We start from the raw sequence: 23,102 nt of genomic DNA, 5'->3' as shown, positions 1-23,102 counted from the left end.
CTTCTAGCATTCAGCTTCAGAAACTATAAAATTCACGTTTGTCTGTTCGTTCGCATATGTACGAGCTAAGGATGGAACTGAATTGTGTTATTGTACTGTTAATTGTTTTGGAAAGAATGCCTTCCAACTTGGAAAGCAGAAATCTCAAATCTAATTGAAGACAGGACTCTGTTGGGGCTTTAAGCATCGGAGCTGTTAAGAGGATGTTTGGCTCAGATGTCCCCTTCAGGTGCCCCCTTGTGAGGGTGCAGGGCTGGAGTGGGAAATGAACATGATCGTTGTCCTGCCTTAGTCAGGAGCAAAGCTGCTGCTGCTTTCATCTGAATTAAATCACACGGAGAGTTAAACTTGAGATTCTTAACAGGTCAGGGACTGAAGTTTGCAAGTTTGATTTCTGTGATGCTCAGTTTTAGGAATCTTAGGCTCCACTCTTTCATCTGGTGTGCTGCCCTTCCTACCTGGTGATAGAGAAGGTGAAGCTCAGCTGGGAAAATACAGCTGCTGTGGCTAGCCACAAATGGTACCGCTACTGTTTTCCTACTGCTCTTGTTAACTATGCCAACACGGATACACTTCAAATACACTTAGCTGTAAAGTCAAGGATGAAACGATTTTTTCTTCAGAGAGCAAATACAGTTCCCTGGGTGCATCGCATAGCTCAGTAAGATTTCTAGAGATTTGTGGCAGATTTCATACCTTTTTTTCATCTTGGAAAGCTAAAGTAGGGTGTAGAAAAGTGCAAGTCTTGCTTTTACAATAACAATTAATGAAAGTTTTCATTTACTGATGTAAGATACAGACATAACATCAGACAAGCTCTCGTTTTATTGTGCCTATGTGGAAATGCTGATGAAGGTAGAGTCCACATGCATCCTGTTCTAATGCTAGTCACTCGCTTTGCTAGTTTGTCCTGTGTTCAGGCAGTTTCTTGTTAATGCTGTTTGCTTTCTGTGTCTAGTGTCACAGATAATAGTTTAAAGCTGTTCAATACAAAATCAAATTACTTTCATAATAGAACTGCCTGGATCAGTGTAGTTTTAGTTCTCAAAATCTGAAACAGTGAACCCACTTGTGCTTTTCTCCTTGTAGCTAAGCAATCTCTGGAAGGCCAGTCCTGTCCTGAACTCTTGCTTCTAATTAGATCTGGCATAGAAAGTGCTTTTTGATCCTTGTCATTTTACTGCTTCCTAGGAGTCTGGGGCAGGTCCTGTACAGGTATGCTCAGTCATCAGTAGTCCTGTTATCTCTTGCCAACTTTCTATCTATACCCGATACAGTGATGCAACAAAGGTACCTGAAAAGTGTCTGGCATGCTTTACTGTGGTGGGTAAAGCAGTGTTTCCAGACTTCTAGGTCTGGATAGTTAAAAGAAAACTCAAGAGGAAGGTAACTCAGGCCAAGATGATAATTCTGGTGTGTAGAACCTCTTAATGTACTCAGAGTACACACTCCATATGCAGCTTGTGTGAGATCTTAAGTTTGGGGGGGAAGAGTTAATCCGTAGAACTTGCTCATTCAATAACCATTGTGTTACTCAAATGTTTTTTTTTTTTAGCCAGACCAGCTTGGAGATGGACCGACTGTGTATGTATCAGGTTAGCTTACCATACTCAGCAAGTATTTCCTTAGGTGCCATACAGGTAACTTCCTATTCACATGCAAATCAGGGACCTGTACATATTTCTTTCTGCTGAGTATGTGAATTTGTGATGATTGGGGGTTTGGCTGTGCATTTTTAATAGTCTTACAGCACATACAAAATTTTTCCTCATACTTACTGATTAAGGTCTTGACTTTAAAAGAGAATTTTGGTTTCTGGACTTCTCTTTAGACTTCCTTTGCCACTAACTACAAGTAGTTGCTTGAGACTTCTCAGCAGGTATCTCCAAGTGTGCTGAAGTATTAGGATGTATTTACAGGCCACTTAGATCCAAGTTAAGTTGTCTGTACCAGTTACTGTCACTTAGTGCTTTGTTACATACCTTGCACTGAATGTATGGGTGTTTGTGCAGCTCTACAGCCTCTTTCCTCTGTTTAAGACTTCATCAAAGCTTGCTCAAGTGTATCAACAATACTGCATTTGAGATACTAATCCTAGAGTAAAGCAGACTGTTTTACACCAGACAGTGACATGTTTTGTGGCTTGTTGTTTTTCATTCTCTACTAATATTTTATCCTGTTAACTAAGGTTGGCTCCTGGTCCAGCACATCCACTGAACTGCTGCAGATCCAATCTGTTTTCAGAAGCCTTAAGTGTCTCTTAAATTCCAGAAAAGTCATATATGCTTTTCACTTTCAAGTTTTTGAAGCACATCATAAATCAGTTTGTCTATCTATTTTTTCCTACTTTTGAGAACAGAAATGCAAGAGAAATGGCTTGCACAATCCTTCTGACAGGGAGAATTTGACCCCTGCTTTGACCACCTAGAGCAAGAGCTTCCTTAGTGCCAACTTGTTGCAGCAATGAGTCTTGGACTCTGTTCCTTAGACAATACTAATTTATATGCAACCACTTCGGGTCATGGCATTTCTTCTGTTTCTGAAGGTTTGGCTTTTCTAATAGTTCTATTAATAGAAACCTCAGTAGATGCTAAATACATTCTTGTGGAGTGGTAGATAAATAACAAAACAGAAAAGTTGTCTGAAGACTTGCTCTCAAGTTCTGATTGACTTAATATAAGTTATGCTGAATCTTGTTCAACATGAAGTTGCAGGTAAGCGTTGCTTTTTGACATAGAAATATGTTCTAAATTAGATATAAACATTTCATACTAGGATGTGAAAACTAGGAAAATGGGATGGGATTAACTTGAGTGCTGGAATTCGAATTGGTACTGAAAATATGGGTAACTGGCATCATACTGAGTTTCATAATAAAAATAAATTTCTTATGTGGCTCTTGCCAAGCAATGGTTCAAATAAGGCTTGGAATAACCAATCAAGAGGTTATCTGAGGGCACAACTGAAAACATGTTACATGAGAAACTGCATATGATTTCTTGCTACTTTTCACAATGTGTAATCATCTCTGCCAGTGCCAAAATAAGTACAGATATTTGGCAGAGCTTCACTTGCCCTAGCAATAGCAATTTACACCTACTTTGAACTTGCTTTACCCAGCTGCACCCAGCACTACAAAGTGCAAATGGAAAATGTGAACTCTCCTGCTTGATACAAGAGGTTGTAGTGCTCTGCACTTCTAAGTGTGTATTTACAGGAGAGATTACACTGGATAGAAACAGAAATAAGATGCATCAAAGCACTTCTTAACTCACTCTAAGGTAAAACTAATATTCCCTAATAGTAGGAGTGTCTAGGAGCAACATCTTAGCGTTGATCAAAGCAATGGGGTCCTTCAGTTGTTTATGGTTAGGTAGCTGTTAGAGCAGTATTTCACTATTTAATTACCAAATCATCTTGTGTCTAGCAGTAGCTTATTGTTCTGAAGTGTGTGTATACATGCATTACAAAAAACACACACTTTTGAATGTCTGAGGTGCTCGGAGTCTTCAAGTTAATCGGATTTCTCTTGGAGAGTGTTGCCTCTTGGACTATAAGAAGTATTACGTGTGGTGCTCTGAATAAATTTTAGATCTTCTCATGTCATATCAAACCTATTCTAAAAGGGCTCTGAAAGAGGCAAGTAATCCCCAAATATGGGAGCAGCACCATGTATTTAATACATGAACAACAGAATTCTGGAGTTTCTCACAGCGATAGTCTAGAAGCTGTAGCTTAGATGTGTGCCATCAGATCAGATTGGATGCTAAGCTCCCATTTATGTGCCTTGATATCAAGCACTTGGATTATTTTCCTGTCAGTGTAGACACACTTAAGTAGGTGACTAGTTACATACTCTTCTGCTAACTAATCTGCTGGCTTTATGATTTTTGTAGTCACAAAATACATGTTCACGTTAAATTTCCAGTGAAATAATTTTAATTGGAATTGGCCCCATTCAAGAAGTATAGAAGTGTCTTAATGGTTTGTGTGTTTAGCCCCATGGTGGAGGAATTCTAGTTTGAAAGCTGTCAAAATACCTTGTAGCTAGTAACTCTGTGTTTTCAGACACCTTTAATAGTCTGGGAAGTGGGTAGCAGAAAGACAGCCTATAGTGCCTGGGTCTGCACACCGTGACCCACTGCAAACATTAATTTGAAATATTTTTCATCCGTGCAGGGCTGCTACTTCGCAGCAGTCTATGGTCATCCAGCGATGTTGTTAGTTCTGATGGCCCTTTCTGTATCTGAAAGACTTTGCACCAGCAGAAGTCTCTAATGTTGTCAGACATCCACTCAATTCAACCCCTGAGGTGTTGATCTGAAAATCCTATGGTGTCGGCAAGGTCTGGTGCTCAGGATGCTCGTTCTGGAGCCATCCGTGACCTGATGTGCTTACAATGCAGGGAAAGCTGCTCTTTCGCTTCTTCCCCACACACTTGGTAATCCTTCCTCCATATGCTTTAACAGTAGTATCAGAAAAACAGCTCAATTACACGGCACCCCGATGTGAATGCATGCTGCTTTCTCACACAGTTGGAAACCCAGAGAAACTAATGAGTGGAGGAAAAATGATGAGGGACAAGGGAAGAGGAAAAACTGTGCAAATAATTAAAAGGAATTGGGGGGTGAGGGAGGAACACACAAAAGGAAATAGAAAAAGGAGGTAGGTGAAGTTAACACACACACAATGCATTATTGGTGTTTGCTTTATAGTTCTGTGCTGGTAAAGAAGTCACTTCAAAACAGCAGAGGTGGGAAAATGATGTTATGCTTTCGGCTGCTGGCTTGTTTAGCCAGCGCTGGTAGTTGTGTGTTAGGAGAACATGAATGTGGACAAAGGCCACGCGGGGCAATTCTCATGTTCCCTCATAGCAGCTGAGGAAAAAATGAAGAGAATACTTTCAAACATACTTCATCCATCACAATAGCAGCCTTAAATACAGAAATAGTCTGCAGTTGAGGTGCTAATGTACTGTTTGTCTATTTATTTTTACATACTGATTGGATTTGTTTTACACACTTACACAGCAGGGAGAGTCATAAGTGGATGAAGTACAGCAGATGCATTTTGTTTTGTCTGCAGGGTAGAAAGGCTTCAAGCAGTATCAGAGTTAATGAAGGGCGTCTCAGGAGTCACTGGACAGGTTTCAGGCCTCATAGGGGGAAGTATGATCAAGGTGGCAAGCAAAGTTCCAGACTTGGCCCACAAGGATGACATTTGGGATGGATACAAGTTTTTCTGGAAGGACAAGGAAGATGAAGGTAGATATTTTTCCTCTCTGGTACGGCGCTCTTAGATGGATGGCAGGCTGGGTGAGAGTGGGAAGGATCAAAGGACAGACCACTGGGGGTGACGTGTCAGTGGGATTACAACCCAGCCAGTTATGAGGAAGGTCAATTAAATTATTAGCAAGCATATGGGTCACAGATCCCTGATTTATGCAGAAGACTTAATCTCCTTAATAACTGGAAGGGTAACACGGTGAGATGCAAACAATCCAGCAAATTTCTAGAAGCTGTCTTGAAAGAGATACCAAATGGGTAATGTACAACTGCATCTCCAGTAACAAGGAAGAAGTGTTTAAGAATGTGGTAATGGCAACTCTGGCTGTAGGCATGGTCATCTAGTGAAGCTCAGGATCCTGAAGGGAATAGGGCAAGCAAGTCCCTGGACTTTGGAGAGCAATCTTTGGGTTATTTGTGGAACTGGTGGAGCTGCCTCCCATGGCATCCTGAAAGATGAAGGAGCATTGGAAAGCTGGCAGATCTTTAAGAGAACCTTTTCCATATGCAAGCATGGCACATCCATGTTTTCAGGAAAACAAGGAGTTGAACTGGAAGATGAGCTTGGCTGAACCAGCAACGTGTGACTGGCCTTCATTACAAAAACTATCATGGTAGAAATAAGAACAGGCTACAAAGAAGGATTATTTGAAATGGTGCCATGGGATATAGGAATAGTGTTGACATACAAGGGCTTATGGCATCTCCTTGTTCCTCTCAACAGCTGTTAGCTGTAAAAGGCTGTACATACAGACCTGTTGCAGGATGTGAGCACAAGTAAGGCTGATGAGCTTGAAGCTGCCTTCGCCTCAGCTTTGCTGGCCTGTGTGCTCAGACATGAGTTTCAAGAGAACTACCCTTGCTGGATGAAGGTCAACACAGATTTCAGCAGAGCCTTTGACCTATACAGACTTGAGACCAGCTGGGCAGTGTCTGAGTGTGCTGGGAAGATCAGGCTGATGGCCAAGAGCAGCTGCTCTTTGTTCTGAAGAGGATCTGCAAAACACACATTTCCAAAAAAGAGGCAAGAAAGACACTGTGGGGAACCAGGAACAACTTCAATCCCTGGACAAATCGAGTCTCTTGGAACAACCCTTGCTTCCATGTGTCTGGAAGCATCTTACAGCGTGCCACCTGTGTGCTTTCTGTCATAGAGGGGGTGGATTGCAGACCAGGGCCAGGGTTGTGGGTGCCATGGCAGTTTTGGGAAGGTGACAGTGCTGCTTAGATGGCTGTAGTTTGGGTGGGTGGCCAACCAGATGGGTAAAAAGCTGGTGGCAGTTGCCATGTGGTGTGAGGACCTGGAGGAGGCGACGAGATGTGCTGCTGTTCCCTGAGGAGCGGGCAGCAGCTGGCAAGCCTTAGGGCTGGGCTGCTGCCCTGTGGCACCTGGCCGGGCTCGGGGACCAGGAACGTGTTGAAACGGGACAGACAGACGGACAGACAGAGCCACAGCGGGGAAGGGAGGGCCTGGGGGGGGTGTGTGTGGAGGGGGAGCTCTGCCTCAGGCGGGCGCTGCCTCAGGCGGGCGCTGCCTCCTGCCCGCAGCCCCGGCCGCACGGCGGAGCCCCGCCACCGCCGGGCCGGGCCGGGCCGGGAGGCGCCGCTGCCCCTGCCCCGGCCCCGGCGGGGCTCGGAGGAAGAGGAAGTGGCCGCGGCCCCGGGCCGGACCCCGGCTTTGGGAGCGGGACGGAGCGGGACGGAGCCGCCTGCCCGGGCCGGGCAAACTTGGCGGCGGGCAGCGGGGCCGGCGGGCGGAGCGGCGCTGCCCCGGCACCTCCCTGTGGCGGCGCCGAGGGGGGAGCGGCCCCGGAGCAGGGCGGGCGGGCACGGGCAGGAGGAGGAGGAGGAGAAGGAGGAGGAAGCGCTGTCAGCGGGGCCGGCCGTCCCCGCCCGCCGGGCATCCTTCAGCACCGCCGGGCTGCGCCTCGCCCGCCGCCCGTCCCAGGTACCGGGGAGCGCAGGGGAAGGGGAAACTTGGCCGGGGGGGGGGGGGGGCGCTCCCTGCCCGCCGCCTCAGCGCCCCGGGGGGGTCGGGCTCGGCCGTGTGCTGCCCCAAAGCAGGGTTAGGGGCGGCTTGTGGGGGCTGTGGGGCTGCCCCGGAGGGGTGTGGGGGCAGGTGGGGGCTGCCTGCTGCCCGCCCGGGGCTGGGCTCACCTGGCCGGGCTGTGAGGGAGCGAGTTGTGCTCCCGGAGTTAGCGGCACAGGGCGCTGCCGGGACGCGACCCGTCCCCAAATCCACGGGGAACCTTTTTGTCCCTGTGCTTTTAGGGTTTATTTTTAAGGAACCCATTCCTTTCAGCTTCTGGTGTGGAAGGGAAAAGTTACTGGCAGCGCTGCTCCTTTTCGCAATAGCAGCGGTCACATTTGTGTGTTTAATGTCTGTTTTTTTTTTTTTTTTTTTTTCTCCCTAAGGAAAAAAAGATAGTCGCGGGTTGAACGCTTCTTTTAGGAATTTAACTTAACCTCAAGCCAGTTACACGAGGCAAGGGGCTTTCCACCACTCGAGCGCTGGCATTCCCCCAGCCTGCGAGCGGCCGGGGTTAAATCCCCGCGGGCACCGCGTCGCTGCCAGGTCGTGGTGGCCGAGTGACCGCGGGTGGAAAAGCCCCAAAGCAGGAGCCACGGCCTGCTGGAGCGTAAAAACCAAAATTGGTGACGTATGTATTTAAAATATATATATATATATATATAAAAAAAGAAATCATACTTCCCTTATTTCTTCCCCCAGCTTCATCTGGGATCCCACAACTTCCCAGCTGGCTCCACGCTCCGCTTTGCCTTTACCCCAAATCAGTTTGCTGGGGTCGTACTCTGTGGCAAACTAGCCCGAGGCAGTAAGCGTGGGACTGTCAGGTCTGTGTCTTGCCATGGTTTTACTCACTGTCCTTGAAGCTGCTGTGCATACATCGCAGGACGCATCTGTTTTAACTGCCTGATTTCCGTGGGTTCAGGGTGTTGTGGGATTCACTTCAAAGGAGGGTTGGATTCGTACCTAACATTCCTGTGCGTGCTCCTGTCAGGCCCATTCAGTCTTTAATTTTCTAGGCAATAGATGTTAGCTGCTTCGGTTTCCTCATAAGTTTTCCAGAGTAGTTTCCTAGTCCTTCTTAGCATCCCAGCAGCCTTCCGTCTTCACCTGAAGGCAGCTCGAACGTTTGCAGCCGTGGAATTGCAGAAGAAACATTCCCAGTGCTTCATCCAGTGTTGTTAACGCTTCTTTATCTTTACCAGAAACACCCCACCTACAAGTATTTTGTAGAAGTGAGAGGAACCATCTGGATCTTTTGCTGTACTGAAAGAAAGCATCGCGATATCACTGCGTTGTGATACGACCGAATATTAAATCTTTTGGGTAACGTCATCGGGTGGTGTGGGTAGGGTTAGGAGCAAGGTTCTCCCACGAACCCACCGTTCTCGGATTGCTCTCCGAGGCCAGCACAGCACTTGTCTTACACCTCTGCCAGTTACCTCTTTGCTCTTCTCCCTCCCACGTACAGAGCAGCGTTGATTCTCGAGACAGAGCTGGCGGCAGTGGGCAGGGAGCCTGCGGAGGTGGCCCGGGTACCTGCAGGCCCAGGGGAAGTGAGAAGAAGGAAAGTGGTGGGCGTTCTTCGGGGCAGCAGAGTTGTACCCGAGGTCAGCCTTGTGAACACCATGGAAAAACCAATAGTGCCTCATAATATTTTGTTAAAGTCCCATTACCACTGTGGCATATTATTTGACGTGCCACGCACTGGGACTGTGCTTTCTTCCTGACTTGAGAATGACACTTCTCAGTTCTAACTTTGTTGAACCCGTATGGTATTTACCCATAGATCATTTTGTTTCCTTCTTAAAGTTTCCCAAAGCATAGCAAGCTCCTGAGGCTAGACTAGCAACGGGCCAAAGTGACCAAATGATGTTTTCCTTCTGCTTTCATGCAGGCACTACGTTCTCTCGTCTCTGGGGGAGACGGTACCATAGCTGGTGCAATTGTTTGTTTTTAATTCTAGCAATTGAATCTGCGTTTCATTACGACAGTTCTTTCAGAGCTCTTGGTTTGAGACAAATTACTCCTCCTGATTTGAGTTCTGCTTCTGTTTAGTTGCGGTATCTTTAGCCTGTCTAACTGAGCTTGACTTCTGGCACATTTCACTTTACGCTGGTGTTTCTTGATCTGAGACTGTAGTTTCCTCTGCTGAGCTTTTTTTCCCATCCCTTGAAAGCCTTTTGCTTATTCTACCTTTCCTTCTTTATTAGGTAATTCATCTCACTAGGTCTGGAAACCTTCTTAGGAATTCTCTTGTCACCTCCTTGGGTTACAAATTCAGCAGATATTCATATTGTAGTTTAAACATATTCCAGACCTCCCCTGCGTTCAAGTCCTCCAACTTTTCAGTCCCGTTCATCTCACTAATGAGTTCCCTCAGTTTTTGAGATTTGCCTTTTGAAATTGAAAACCTTAATTGCAGCTTTACTTGGGTTGCTCTGCCATTTCATTTAAATGAAATCAATCATAAAGAATAACTGTGGGATTATGCTTTCACCAACCTTTCTATAAGAGGAGATTTACTTATCAACTGCACGTGTAAAAGCCTGATATCGCCAGTCAAATCGGTAACTGTATGGTGAAAAGATTGCTCAGATCTGCCATCCAGAAATAGGTAGGTCTGCTTTATGGTACTGGTTCCTTGTGTTTTCAAAATAAGTACAGGTTCTTTTTCAAATTACTTTGTAAATGTTAGCTACTTAAACAGCTTTTCCTGCCCCACAGATAAAAATTATCGTGATATGTATTGAATATATGCTTGCAACGTTGCCTGAATGATAATACTGTGGAAAAAGGACCAGCGAGGTCCTTGGTAAGGAATTTCCCCCTTGGTGAGGTAACACACAAAGCTAAACCAGAGAGGGGAAAAACACAGGAGTGGGGCTTTATCCTGGGAACCTCTCAAAGGCCATCTTAGCGTACCGTGCTCCTTCCTTTGTTTATCTGCACAGCCTGTTTGTCAGGTCTGGTGTTCCCAATCCTCTGCTTCATTTATGCTTCTCTGCCTGATTATTGTTGCCCTCTTATTCATCTTCTGCTTCGTTGCTTTAGCTATGCTAGAAAAGGTACTCAGCCATCATTTGCAAGCTCTCTCAGGGTTTGTTTGGGGCTGTAGGGGGGACGAAACACTCCAGTGTTTTGCAGACTGCGGAGGATGCAAGAATTAAGTGACCACATGCCAGCAAGTGAACTGAGCTGAGCATGAAGTGCTTATTATTTTGAAAATGGAAAGGTCAGGCTTGCAGGAGCGAGGATTTAAGGAAATCAGTGTGTCTCATTACCGCACAACAAATGTGAAGTCCTGTAATTATTTGTAAAAGCCTTCTAGCATCCCTGCGAGGTAGCTAAGTATTACCCATGGAAGGGAGAATCAGGATGAAAGGGCTTGACCAAAATCAGGAGAGAAAGCCTATTAATACATGGCAGTTATCTGGTTTCCCAGCTGCTAAACTCGCCACAAGAACGCCGTGTTGCGTAGTTTGTGGAAGGAACTTCAGCAGTGACTTAGGATCTGCATTTAAAAAATCATCATTTATGGTGAAGCTTACAAAATGAGGTCGCTAGCTCTGGACGATAAACATTTAAAATGTGTTAATGCAAGCAAGCTTCTTCTCACTAATTGTGGTTACAAGCAAGCTGTCAGGAACGTCATCTGCCTGCACAGCGTGTCTCCTATGGATGCCATTGGAGTGTAAATATTAAACTCACCTTGTTTAAATTTCAGGTATTTGTGCTTCTCTTTCTGTTGGGCAATATTTGCCTACGCACTCATGCAACATGCTAAGCAGCTGAATCCCTTCCTATATGTCTTTAAAAGAAGAGTTTAGGAAGCCTTTGCAAATCATCCCTGTAAGTAGTCATTCCGTAATGTTGATAGAGCTGGAATAAACTGTTTGGCCAATATATACTTAGCTGATAAGCATCCCTTAAATTGGTCTGGTAATCTAGTCAAGCTTCCATTAGCCATGTGGCTCTGTTACGTTTCAGCGTAATTTTCGTTATTATTCCGTGGAGATAAATTGTTAGGAGTTGCATGGAAGGAGGGGACGATACATCATGCAAGAAAATGAGCTCTGTTCGTGTCACCCCCCCAGATCAGACAGAAGTTAAGCTGTTTTTTTCTTCCCTTCTTTGTGCCCTTTTTCTCCTGAAGAGGCATCCCGAGCCATTATTAACAAGAAAATAAATGGTTAGCCACATGGTGTTCTCCTGCGCTTGTTGTTGTTCTCTGGTGGTTCTGAACTTGCTGTATTTCATCTATTTTGAACACAAGCTAGGGAAGTGAGAAAGCAAACCCAAGCTGCTGAAAGTATTTTAACAAAGCTTAGGTTCAGAGATGATGAGTTGAAAACTTGGCAGGTCTCTAGAAGAGCTATAAAAATTTCGATGTTTTATTCAAAACACACTCATTTTCATGGATCACGGAGGTGCTTAAAAATGGAAATACTGTTTTTTTTTCTTCTGCTGACTACAAATTGTTGTAATTTTTTTGATGACTGCTTCTCACGGCAGGAGGTGGTGCCGATTTCAGTAAAAAGCTTGGATGGGGAAGCAGCACTCAGTGGTAGGTCATATGCCATGGGAGTGGGGCTCTTCGCTGCTCAGTGGTGGAGAGGAGGAGGTGGCAGCAAGAGGCTTATCCTGTGCCTCCCAAGGTGGGAATTCACTTGGGATGTACAAAATATGGGTAATACTTTGGCCTCAGTTTGCAGAAGCAAGCTGTTCTTTCCCTATCGCCAGTGGGGCCTTTGTTGTCCTCCAGAAGACGAACTTGGGAATTAGTTGGCCGTAGTCTTTGCTGCTGTTCTGCGACTCATCGCTGCTTCCCTTTTTGATGCTTTGCAAAATGAAAATTAGATACAGATTAAAAAATCTGTTGTTCGATCGGGGTTTCAGTTCTAGTTTTACCATGTGCCTGAACGCAAGAATAGTTTTAGAAGTCGTCAAGATAATTGCGTACGCGTAAGGTTAATTCACAATAAAAAGTGAGTCTGCAGATGGGATAAGTTTTTCCAGCACGTGTAGCTGCAAGAGCCTGTACCTAAATCTTCATTTCAGTGGTTAATATTCTTCACTAGGTGCTGCTTTTTCTATCGCTCAAGGTATTTGGTTTAAGTATGGAATTAGTGAATTGATAAATTATTTTTTAAATTGACAAAAATGAGAAAATTTGTCTTAGAACCTAGTGAAGAACCAAAATATTCATCAGCTTTGTGACGGTTTCGAAGATTTTCTAATTATTTTACTGAAAAGTGAATGTTATTCAGTGATCATATTTTGCTTTAATACTGAATAAAAGCTGTAGAACCACAGCAGCTATAGAAAGCCAGGATAAATACAGGTAGTACAGTAGCTTTAAACATCTGTGATAGGAAAACAATGCAGCTGCTGAAAAAGGGGACTAAAGTGGGTGGAGATTTGCTGTGAAAGCATCAATGATGAAACGTTTCTCACAGCACTCTTCAATACCTTGAATGCAGAAAATTAAGGAAGGTGAATTGTGTCCTGTTGACAACCTGATTTCTCTGACTAAAAAGCAAAGAGATGTTTTCAGGCTTGAGGGTGGAAGGACTCTGAACGGGAGTGACTTTGCTGCAAAGGAACGGGAGGAGAATAACTACTGGTAAAAGATTTTGAGAGGTGATAAAACAAAGTGTCCCAGTAGGAAGTTTGTGGGGACAGCACTGAGCAGAATGTGGCGATTCAGTACTTATCTGTCACACATCCTTTAGAAATCCTTTAGAAATCACATGTCTTTTAGAAATCCTGAAGTATTCATATATCCCTGGATTTTTTAATTGACTCCTTTATCAAAGGCTGAACTTTATTTCTAAAGATTTATTTCTTAGTGCTGAAGCACTTGAATCGTAATTACTGTGGAAAAGATAGTGGCGTTGTGAAACTCACTTTTTCTACTGAAATTCTACTTTCTTTCAAGTCTTTTTGAAAGAAAGCGTCCTTTCCCTCACACTGTGTGACTGAGTGACATAAATACGATGGTCTATACGTAACGAATGATGGCAAGTATTTGTCCTCAAGGATAGTATCTGAAGTTTCAGCCAGCGAGTGGGAAGGTGAAAATCACTGTCTTGTAGTAAGCATTCCCCCTGTGAATTAGTAGTAAAAAAACGTGCTTTTGGTCCAGTCCCAGGGGAGGAGGCACGGTATCTCCATAGGGGATGGCTTGTGTGTTGGATTGCAGATCACCACTGGGATGTGCCAGGAGGGCAGGCCACGTTTCTCAGCCGGGTTTGACGGAGGAGCGAGGGAGAGCACCCACAGCTAGCACTGGAAAAGCAGCCTCTGATGTGCCAGCACTCTAACCGCAATTTAGGGAGGGATGCAGAACTCCCTGAGATGCAAAACGCCAAGTCCCCAGGGTCCTCTCTCGCGGCCCCTGCTGCCGTCCGAGGAAACGCCGTCCCAGGCGCTCAGCGTGCGAGTTACAGGGCATCACTGGCACCTGAAGGAGTTCGATGCAGCTGCTAACACTGCTACCTCAGTCCCCAAGTTTGCAACATACTCATTTTTTATTTATTTATACTCATCTCGTGCTTTTTCTCTTATAATTTTTATCCTTCCCTCATATTTCCGTGTAAAGTCCTATTTGTGAAGCGTTGCATAGACGTGGCCCGTGACAGCCTCTGAAGATCCTCGTAGTATCTCCTTAGGTACGTTAATGTACAGCCCACATCTACCCATGAAAATAATGGCTTAGGCTTGTGCTAGTCACATTACACGGGCAAGAGGAAGAAGCTGCTAAATATATGAAAAATAATTGTTTTTAACACTGTATAGTAGTTGTTGGTACAAAAAAAGAAATCATAGCGTTCAAAAATACTAGCAGAAAGTATGGATGGAGGAACAGAAGCGGATCCTGAGCTTTTTTAGCCTTAAATTTACAGAATCAAAAAATTCCCCAGACCTTGCTTTCCAACAGAAAAGTGTTTAAAACAGCGTAATTCTTACTTTTCTGCTTAAACAACCAGGTGAGGCTGTTTGCTGTTGGATGAATCCCCAAATGCTCAAAGTTCAGGCACACAAGCAGCGTGCCTGATTTTCTTGCTGCTGCAGGCTGTTTTAGCAAATGTTCTTCCTGATTCCACTGTCTACTGGAGGTTTTTTTTTGAGGTGTGATGTGTTGGTCAGTCCCATTTCAATATATTTGGTCGTGGCTTTGTATTAAGGTGTGTGTAAGGGTTGGGAATGTAAAGCAATAGAGCAAAGTTAAAGAGATCTCTGCTGCAGATAGGGCACTCTGCAATTAGCCATGCTGGGTACAAATGAGGATAAATGGGCTCTCTGGCTAATAGGAAGATGACAGTAAACGGTGCGTGCAGCTTGGCTGTGAAAAATGCTACCCCAATTTATTTGCAGGAGGAATGGGGAAGTGTTACCGTGCTTTCGGTAGGCACTGGTAGGGTCTCTCTCTGAGCACACGGTCACCTGGGCACAAATGGAGAAATGAAAACAGGAGCAATGCAAACAAGGGCTGGTGGGGGGGTGAAGGGAACAGAGAGATGCTGTCTCAGGAGTGGCAGAAAAGGCTCAAGCACATTTCTTCTAGCAAGACAGGAAGCAATATGGTATTTCTTCTTGAAGATGGCTTTACAGGGAAATAATGATGGAGGGACCAAACCCATTAAACTGCAATATGAGTGTAAGTATGCAGGTAGATTCCGGATATGTTTGTGCTGGAAATTTGCTGACGGTTTCAAAGCTTCGGAGAACAAAGCTGTGGAAGCACACCATAGGAGACACAGGAAACCCGAGCTACCTTTTCATTCTCCACTTCAGGCCCATGTCTTGTGTGTCAAGGAAAAGGCAGTGGTAGTTCGTGACAGAAGCTGCTGGGGTGGTGGCTGTTCCCTTCCCAGAAGTGTTGGTTCTTCTTTGTAGGCAGAGACAGGATGTTCAGTGGGTTGTAATGAAAACCTCAGGTGCCTGGCTGGTACGTCTTCATCTTCTCATCGTGACTGCTGCCTGAAACAATTTGCCTCAGCCACACCAGCAGAGGAATGAGAGGACTTGCCTTCTCCTTGCAGCACGGGTATTTTCACTGAGTTCTGCCATACTCAGATGAGCCACAACGTGCAGGATAACCAGAAACCTTTAACGTGTAGCCGAAATGAGTGTCAGGAGTAATCCTTTAAAATGCTGGGGATGGGCAGCTTATTAAAGCAGCCAGACTGATCTAGTCCAGTTCTGGGATCGTGCACCTCTTCTGTTTTGATGAAGTCTTCTACAACGTGCCATTATTTCTGGTGGCTAGCCCGAAAAAATAAGGTGGAAGGAAATGAGGTGGTTTCCTAGATGCTGGTAGTTCTCTGCAAACCTGCTTTGTCTATTGAATTATAAATCTTGTTAATTTGAATGTTACCAAGGTCTGTTTAAAAGACAATACTATGTGCTAGCATAGTAACTGCTCATATAAAAATTGTTGTTGTCAGCCCATATATTAGCAAGTTATTTTGCCTTTTCAGCCACTTTCTATAATGCACTATGTGTCTCCCAGAGTATATTATTGCATACATTTGAAAGATGCAGAATACATGCATTAAACTGTCAGTTTTCCAATAAAATAAAAGCGTGCCCGGGGCTTGATATGAATGGTATATACTTCATTTACTATCTGAGCATTTATTCAATTACACTATTTCATATAGTTTGTAGGTAGTTTGCATTTTTAAAACTAAAAACCTTCATTATGTTATACTGTGGTGAATTAAACTTGAAGGAAAAAAAAAACAAAACACGTTTAGTCATTTTCCTTTTTTCCTTTCCTTGCCTGTTTGCATCAGGAGCTGCTGAAATGGGTTGTGGGTTGAACAAACTAGAGAAGCATGATGAAAAACGACCTGGTAACATCTATTCAACGTTGAAGAGGCCCCAGGTAGAAACCAAGATAGATGTCAGCTATGAATATCGATTCTTGGACTTCACAACACTAAACGATGGTAAGTACACAGTTTTACTTCAGATTTTCTTCTGCACAAATTGGCAAGTTAATTGCTCTATAATGGTTTTAGAATAGTGTGTGTAATAGTTTTTAAAATGTCTTTTAGTTTAAGTAAATGCTTTCTCTTCATTCATAGTGTTTACATGCAGAGATCTTAGTGAGAATTTTCTGTGAATTTTTAACCACAAGTATTTGTAGATTCTCAGGTTTTAGATTCTGTTTACCCACATTTTTTTTGTCACTCTAAGGCTGTAAGTTCATTTCCTTAATTTGCATTTTGTCCAGGTTTCATATGGTAAAGTGATTCAAGTCTGGCAGGTTATATACTTTACTACTCGTTTTTTCTTCCTCCTCCTCTGCGCTCTGTGCTCCCTCAGGAGTAATTTGAGAGGTTAAAGTTAGTGTTCTCAGCTTTGCAATCTTACCTTAAATAACTCTTACATGGTTACAAATACTTATAGGTGTACTCCTGGGTGGAAACAGAGCAATGGGAGACCCTGAAGATCTAAAACATCAAAGAAGTGAGGGTCCAGCCTCATGTGGTTTTTACCTTTTTTTGATACCTGAAGTAGTCTGCTTTAATTCTCATGACGATCCGTAGCTATTCCGTTTTTTCTCTTGCTGATTGACATCGAGCATCTCTGCCAGTATTGCTCACACCATCGCCTGTGCCCTCATTCACTTCAAAATTAGCCTGTTCTACAAGCAATTACTCCTCACACCATTTGGAAATCTGAAGCTCGAGCAGAAGGCTGGGACCTGCTTCTTGCTATATATAAAACAACACAGCACCAAAATGTGTTACAGCTAGCTGGCTGGGTGCCAGCTAGAGCCTCTCTGCTGTTGCCCTGCAGTGTGCTGCTACTTCGTGTTTTGCAAGTCAGGTCAAAGGAAAAGCCAAAGCGGTAGGTCTCTCTCTGTGCGAGACAAAGAGTTGCTAGCACATTGTTTTACGTGACACCTCTCTTGGTGCAGTTCAGTGTGTTCAACCCCAGGTTAACGTGAATTTGTTGTTTTCTACAACTTGTTGCAAGCGAGCTTGTATTTTGAAAAAAGTGGAGGTTTGGAGTAGGTGGTTGGACAGGAGTGTGATTTTGTAGGCAGTGCAGGAGCTGAGAAATTTGTCTGTGCAGACTTTGTGTCTCTCATACTCTTCCATTTGCTGTTACACTAATTGGGATGCACTGCAGTGACCGAGAGCACCAAACAAATTGGAGAGAAATTGTTTTTCCATGTTTATGTATTATAGCTGCTTCCACGTTTATTTATTTTTATTTCAGAGTGAACAGTCTGAGTCTCTATTGCTTGACAGTTTGACAGCTTTCAGAGAGATGGAATTAGTGGCAATGAATTAGTATTGAGGGCTCACTTGTATGGGCTCCTCTGTGACGCTTGTTGCTGCCCTGGCTGAATGCCTCACAAGGTTTCATGTGTGTGTTCTCCTGACCCCTCATGAAGGATGTATCTCTGTCACCGTGTGGGTGAAACCAGTACACCCGACAGCCATGTGACTTGCCTGAGGCACAGAGGATGTCTGGCACAGAGCAAAAAATTAAACCCAGACTTTGTAAGTCCAGTTAAGTGGGTAGGTTTGCTGTAAAGCATATTTTGTACACTTTCCTCACTCGCCCTTGATTGTTTTATTAGGATTTTAGGACACGTGGTTTTAAAGAGACTGGGAATAGAAGTACTTTTATCAAATTCTTTGGTCTTCCAGTGAGTATAAGCTGTTCAGCTCCAACTGAGTTCTGATTTGGCATGTTGTATCCTCATCACTCTGATCTCTGAAGCTACCAGCAGGTGGGCAGGTGAGGAGGGCAGGAAGCTGTGGTTCTTGCTTTTTTTCCTAACTATCACCCATGACTGTGAGCTCCTGGGGTTCTGCAGCTCCCCCCTGTTCATGTCACCAGCTGTATGAAGGCTCCTGGCCTCCTACATAGTGTTAGGATGTTCCAGGTTTTTCTCAATAGCAAGAGAGTCACTGGTTCCTTTATATTTTTTGCTCAGAAATAACCTCTGCAGATAACCAGAGTTAATGATGAGTGCTTCACCTATGCCTGCATGGATTCAGATGTTTCTAAAAATGAATTGCTCACAGCTGTGTAAAAAGAACATTTGGAGTGTGAAGTCTGTTTTCTGTGAATCTACTTTAGCCCTTTAAGTGCGTATATATCCTGACATCATCTTTTCCACAGGTTTTCTGCTTCGTATGCTTTTTAGAATAAGCCATGCTAAATTACGAGTGGCTGCTTGGTGTTTTACTGTATCTTTACTTTAGGCCTTATTTAGAACATCAGTGGATCTGGCTCTGAAGATGGTTATTCATTTTTCTCTGAGGCTTCTCTGTAATATTTACTGCTCTGCCACCTGTATCTCTTGCAAGCCTTTAATCTTAATGGTGAGAGGGATATGATTAGCTCCACTTTCAAATGGGAGCTAATACACAGCCAGAAGTTTTCCAAGTCTTCAGTGTTTTTTCATGTGTTCCTAAAGCAGCTTTCATGGACTTCTAGTCATCAGTGTGGATGCTGATCACATTTGCAGTTTGGAACCGCATTTATTCTCAAATCTAAAATCCTGAAAACCAGACACCGCTTTCCAGAATGCTGTCTATGTTTTAGTTGCAGTTTCATAGGCAGCTAAGAGGACCTAAGTTTTCTATGCCTGTAAGTGGAGAGATAGTGCTCTGTTTCACATGTGTCATCTCTGTGAACTCATGTAACTTGTAAGCCTGGCAGAAGGCTTTGCAGTGGTCAGTGTCTTGTGGAGGGTCTGAAAATGCTGGTGTTGGTGTAAGTGGTGAGAGTGTGCAGCCAGGAAGATACAGGACACTAACAGAGTTGGAAGTGGGAATAAAATGCTATCCTGCTGGTCATTTGCTGTATTAGCCACAAACTTAGCTTTTCTTGCTGTCTTTGGTTAGTTTACCTTCTGACATAAACAGCTGAAGGAAGGTAAGGCAATATGCTCCTTTATTATATATTTTTATTCACTTCCAAACTCGAGCCATGCTGTACACCAAGACAGATGTCCAATGGCAAATCGTGTTAGATGGCTTATTTAAGTACTGCATAAATAACGTATGCATGCAAAAGACTGAATTAAGGTTGCAAGTGTAACCTTCATTCTGACATTTCCCGGTGTTAAGGGATTGACACACTAGAAAGTAAAGTGTCTAGAGAAAGACTGCCACCCTTTTAAGAACAGCAGAGTATGAAGAACCCAACAGTTCCCATTATGTGCCACAACACTGACAATCTTCATGGTTCTTCAGAATTAAAACCCTTAGATTTGCCAGACTGTTTGAGCAAGTGTGATAATAGATAGCAATGTGGGGTTTTCATCGAAAGCAGGTTAGCACTTGAGGAACAAGGAGCACTTTGCACATTTCAGAACCTTGAGGGAAGCCCCCTCAAGGGGTTTTCTCTTGTTGTTTGCTGGGTTTTTATCTTCTTGGCTGTACAGTGTCTGCTCACGAGCCTTCCCTTTCCATTAAGGTTGCCTCTTGCAAGAAGTCTCAGTCCATTTTCAGCATTGTCCTTTGACAATATCATCCTGTGTGCTACCCTGCAGTTGTCTGTACTGCCCAAAGCTTACATGGGCTGCTGCTCTCCCTCTGGTGAGATCACAGCAGATTTCACCAGAGTTAAATCGGTAAAATCAGCACAGATTTTGTTAAAGAAGCTATTAACAGATTTCTAACTTGGATGGCTCGTTGCTGGGTAGCAACATGCCATAGGAGGTGCAGAGGAAGAGTGGGGCCTTCTCCCTGGTGGCAGTGGTGAGTTGTGAGGCGGTCCCAGCTGCAATGTGGAGCTTCTTCCAGCTCCTGAAATGAACCCACCTCACTGTCCTCTTACAAAGTTCATCCCATTACTGAGTCAGTCTTGCTTGTCACTGTGCCCTGTGCCAGGTCTCTCTCCAGCTTTCTTCTGACAGGTTTCACCTGCAGTCATTTTTCTGCCTGCTTTCCTGCCATGCCCCTGGGCCACACCGTGTGGGAGACCTGCCCCTCCTGGTGGGGACATGCCATGGTGGCATGGAGGGCACTCACTTCTTCCAAAACCTGCTCTCAGGAGCGTTATCTGCAGGCCCAGTCTTCTTCCAGCTCTCTGCTGGCTTGTCCTTGCTTCAGAATAACGAGGCCTTATTCGGCAAGAAGCCTTGCGGCTCATCTGGACGCCCTGACGTTGAGGGGAGACAAATGCTAAGTGACAATAATTGGATTTCCTAACAAGAAAGAATTTGAGGAAAGTAAAAGGCAGTTGCATCAGATTCGTGTTGCAGTAAATCCTTTTGCTGTAAAGCCAGGAGAGACGAGTTAGTGTCTGTGTGTGTATACTTCACTGGAAAGAAAAAAAAAAAAAAAAAGATAAAAAGATTGTATGACCCTCATAAGTTAAAAAAAAAAAAAAAAAAGTTTTTGCATCCATCTCGGTATAATAAAAGGAAGTGAATATTGATCATCTTGTACCTCTTATCTCCAAGGTGCCATGTATTTCTGTTTCATTGGAAATAGGTGGAAATAGGAGGTAAATGTCATGTGTACCTGAGGAGGGCCTACGCTCACAAACGGACGAGCCTTAATATAAAGCACACACGTTTTCAACAGTGACACTGTGGGGCAAGCTGGTTTGTTTGGTTTGTTATTTGATTTGAAAGAGAAATATTTAAACAATCTGTGTTCTTGCCCTGTTAGGATCTAGTCTACTTATTTTGGAAAACTTCACTCAGAATGACAGATTGTACAGAAACTGAACTCTGCCTCTTCTTCATCCTTTATTTCCTTTCTTCTGCCTCTTCAGTTCTGATGACCCTCTGAGAGAGCAAGGGTTCAGGGCTTCTCCTCAGATTAGGGTAGAGTTTGAGTTTTTTGGTTTGGTTTTACTGACTTGATTGGATCTCTTTTTGCTTTGCTTTAGATTCCTGTAGTAATGCTTTGGCCTGATGAGTTATGACAGGTTTTGGCCTTGAATAAAGTTGGCATGAAACATATGCTAGCCATGTGATGAGAATGAAATGGGGATATAAATTTTTTTAAATGGGGAAAGGCTATAGTCTGAACAAGCCGTTTGTGCTATAAACCCACTAAAATCCAGATGTTTTGACTGATGGAATGAAAAACAACAACATTTCACATGTCCCAGAGAAGTTCTGAAGTCATAATGTGAACACAAGGGCATATGGTTTTTATCCTTATTGTCAATAATTCTTCTCTTTAGTGAAAAAAAAAAAGAAAATTATTTTAAAAGTAAGGTTATTAGTTATATTTCAACAATTCCACCCTACTTAGTTTTGCTGAAGTGTTTTAACTGTTGTTGCCTAAGGACTGTATTACCAGGCCAATACTCATTGAATAACAAACTTACTACACGCTTACTAAGCTTTCTGATTTGAGGCATTTTTATATGTATGCATATATACGTATGTACGTATAAAACAATATAAATTGGTAAGTGGATCCGTCTTTCAAGTTCTGGCAAGCTTCTGGCTACTATACACTGATGCTTTGGGCCAGTTTTGCTGCTCAAAAAAAAAAAAGGTAGTTGCAGCTTTATTACAATTGATATGGCTGGGCTTTTATTGCTTTTTTTCTAATAAAGGCACATATGGGTTAATGAACCTTTATAAAACATATAATTATATTAGAATCAAAATTTAAAAAAGCATTTCAATATGGACATATTCTTAATATAGGATTAAATTTCAGTTGTGTGTAGTCTACGTAGTTAATTTAATTGAAAAAACCTCAGTTATTCCCTCAGAGAGGGGAAAGAATAATCTGATTGGAACTTGGAAGTGTCACACAGTGGGAAGTGTGCAAGCTGGGGATAGAGAAGGCATTTTCTCCACAGAATTTATATGCATTTTTATCAGGAAATTGTTTGCTACAAAATGTAATATGCATTGTCGACTTCAGTGCTTACCATCTCTTCCTATCAGTAATTTTTATATTACGTTAAGTAGTTATTTGTGCCTCGTTTCTGCTTTCTGTTTCTCTTCACCATTCATTTGAGAGAGGGAAAAAAAGCAGAACAACAACAACAAAAACCTCTGAGCAAGTGGCTGTATATCTGAAAAAAGACCCTGCATTTGCAGGTGTTCTTATTTGATTTAAGACTAGTAAAAGCAATTGTTTCTCCATTGGTGAAGTTATTTAATTTCCTGTTTTCATTTTTGTAAGCAAAGGAACATAGATGAAATTAGCATTCCAGTTTTGTATTTCCAGTTGCCTGGGTTAGTTACCATCATTTTGTCCTCAGGAGTGATGAAATAAAATTAGCAAGGCAAAATATTGTTAGGTTATTAATGGGATGTGATAGCTTGAACCAGACTGTATATCGATCATGTACGACAGACTAAAACATTGCTTGAGAGGATATTAATATATAACATATTAAGAGCAGTAAGACGATGAGCGGAAGAGGCCAATGGGTTATTTCTGCGTATCTCAGATTCTGTTAACGATTCCCCTTCATTTCAGCTTTGTCCATATGCAGATCCCATTCAACTTAGATTTTTTACACATGAAAATATGCACATGATAAAAAGAATCAGCATAAGGGCTTTTCTGGGTCTGGGCTTCAGTCCTTTCCATTAATGCAAATGTAAAGAAGTGATTTTTTTTGGCTTCTCTAAAGCATGCAGGTATTTTGTTTCAAGTGAATTGCAGTCTAGTAATGTGTAACCCTTCAGGGCTTGCCACTGTAAGTCACAGCAAAATGAAATGTTTGTGCTGTAGCAGTTTATAAAACTTACTTGCGTGTCTTGGGAAACTTGCAATTTGACATAAAAGGAACATTCCATATGTTAGTAGTTTAATAAA

General features: G+C 43.3%; 1 protein-coding gene across 1 annotated transcript in view; it reads left to right on the top strand.

The window, feature by feature from the left end:
* Positions 1-7,101: 7,101 nt before the first annotated feature.
* Positions 7,102-23,102, top strand: part of RFTN1 (raftlin, lipid raft linker 1) — a 92,471-nt gene continuing 76,470 nt past the window's right edge. The window contains exons 1-2 of the mRNA XM_068674306.1: positions 7,102-7,233; positions 16,119-16,274. Coding sequence (XP_068530407.1) covers positions 16,130-16,274 — 145 coding nt within the window. The 5' untranslated portion in view covers positions 7,102-7,233; positions 16,119-16,129. The remainder of the gene's footprint in view (positions 7,234-16,118; positions 16,275-23,102) is intronic.

This window comes from Anas acuta, chromosome 2 (genome assembly GCF_963932015.1).
Source record: "Anas acuta chromosome 2, bAnaAcu1.1, whole genome shotgun sequence".
Classification (NCBI taxonomy): Eukaryota; Metazoa; Chordata; class Aves; order Anseriformes; family Anatidae; genus Anas; species Anas acuta.
The sequence above is the reverse complement of the archived record's forward strand: the minus strand, read 5'-3'. Positions and strand labels throughout refer to the sequence as shown.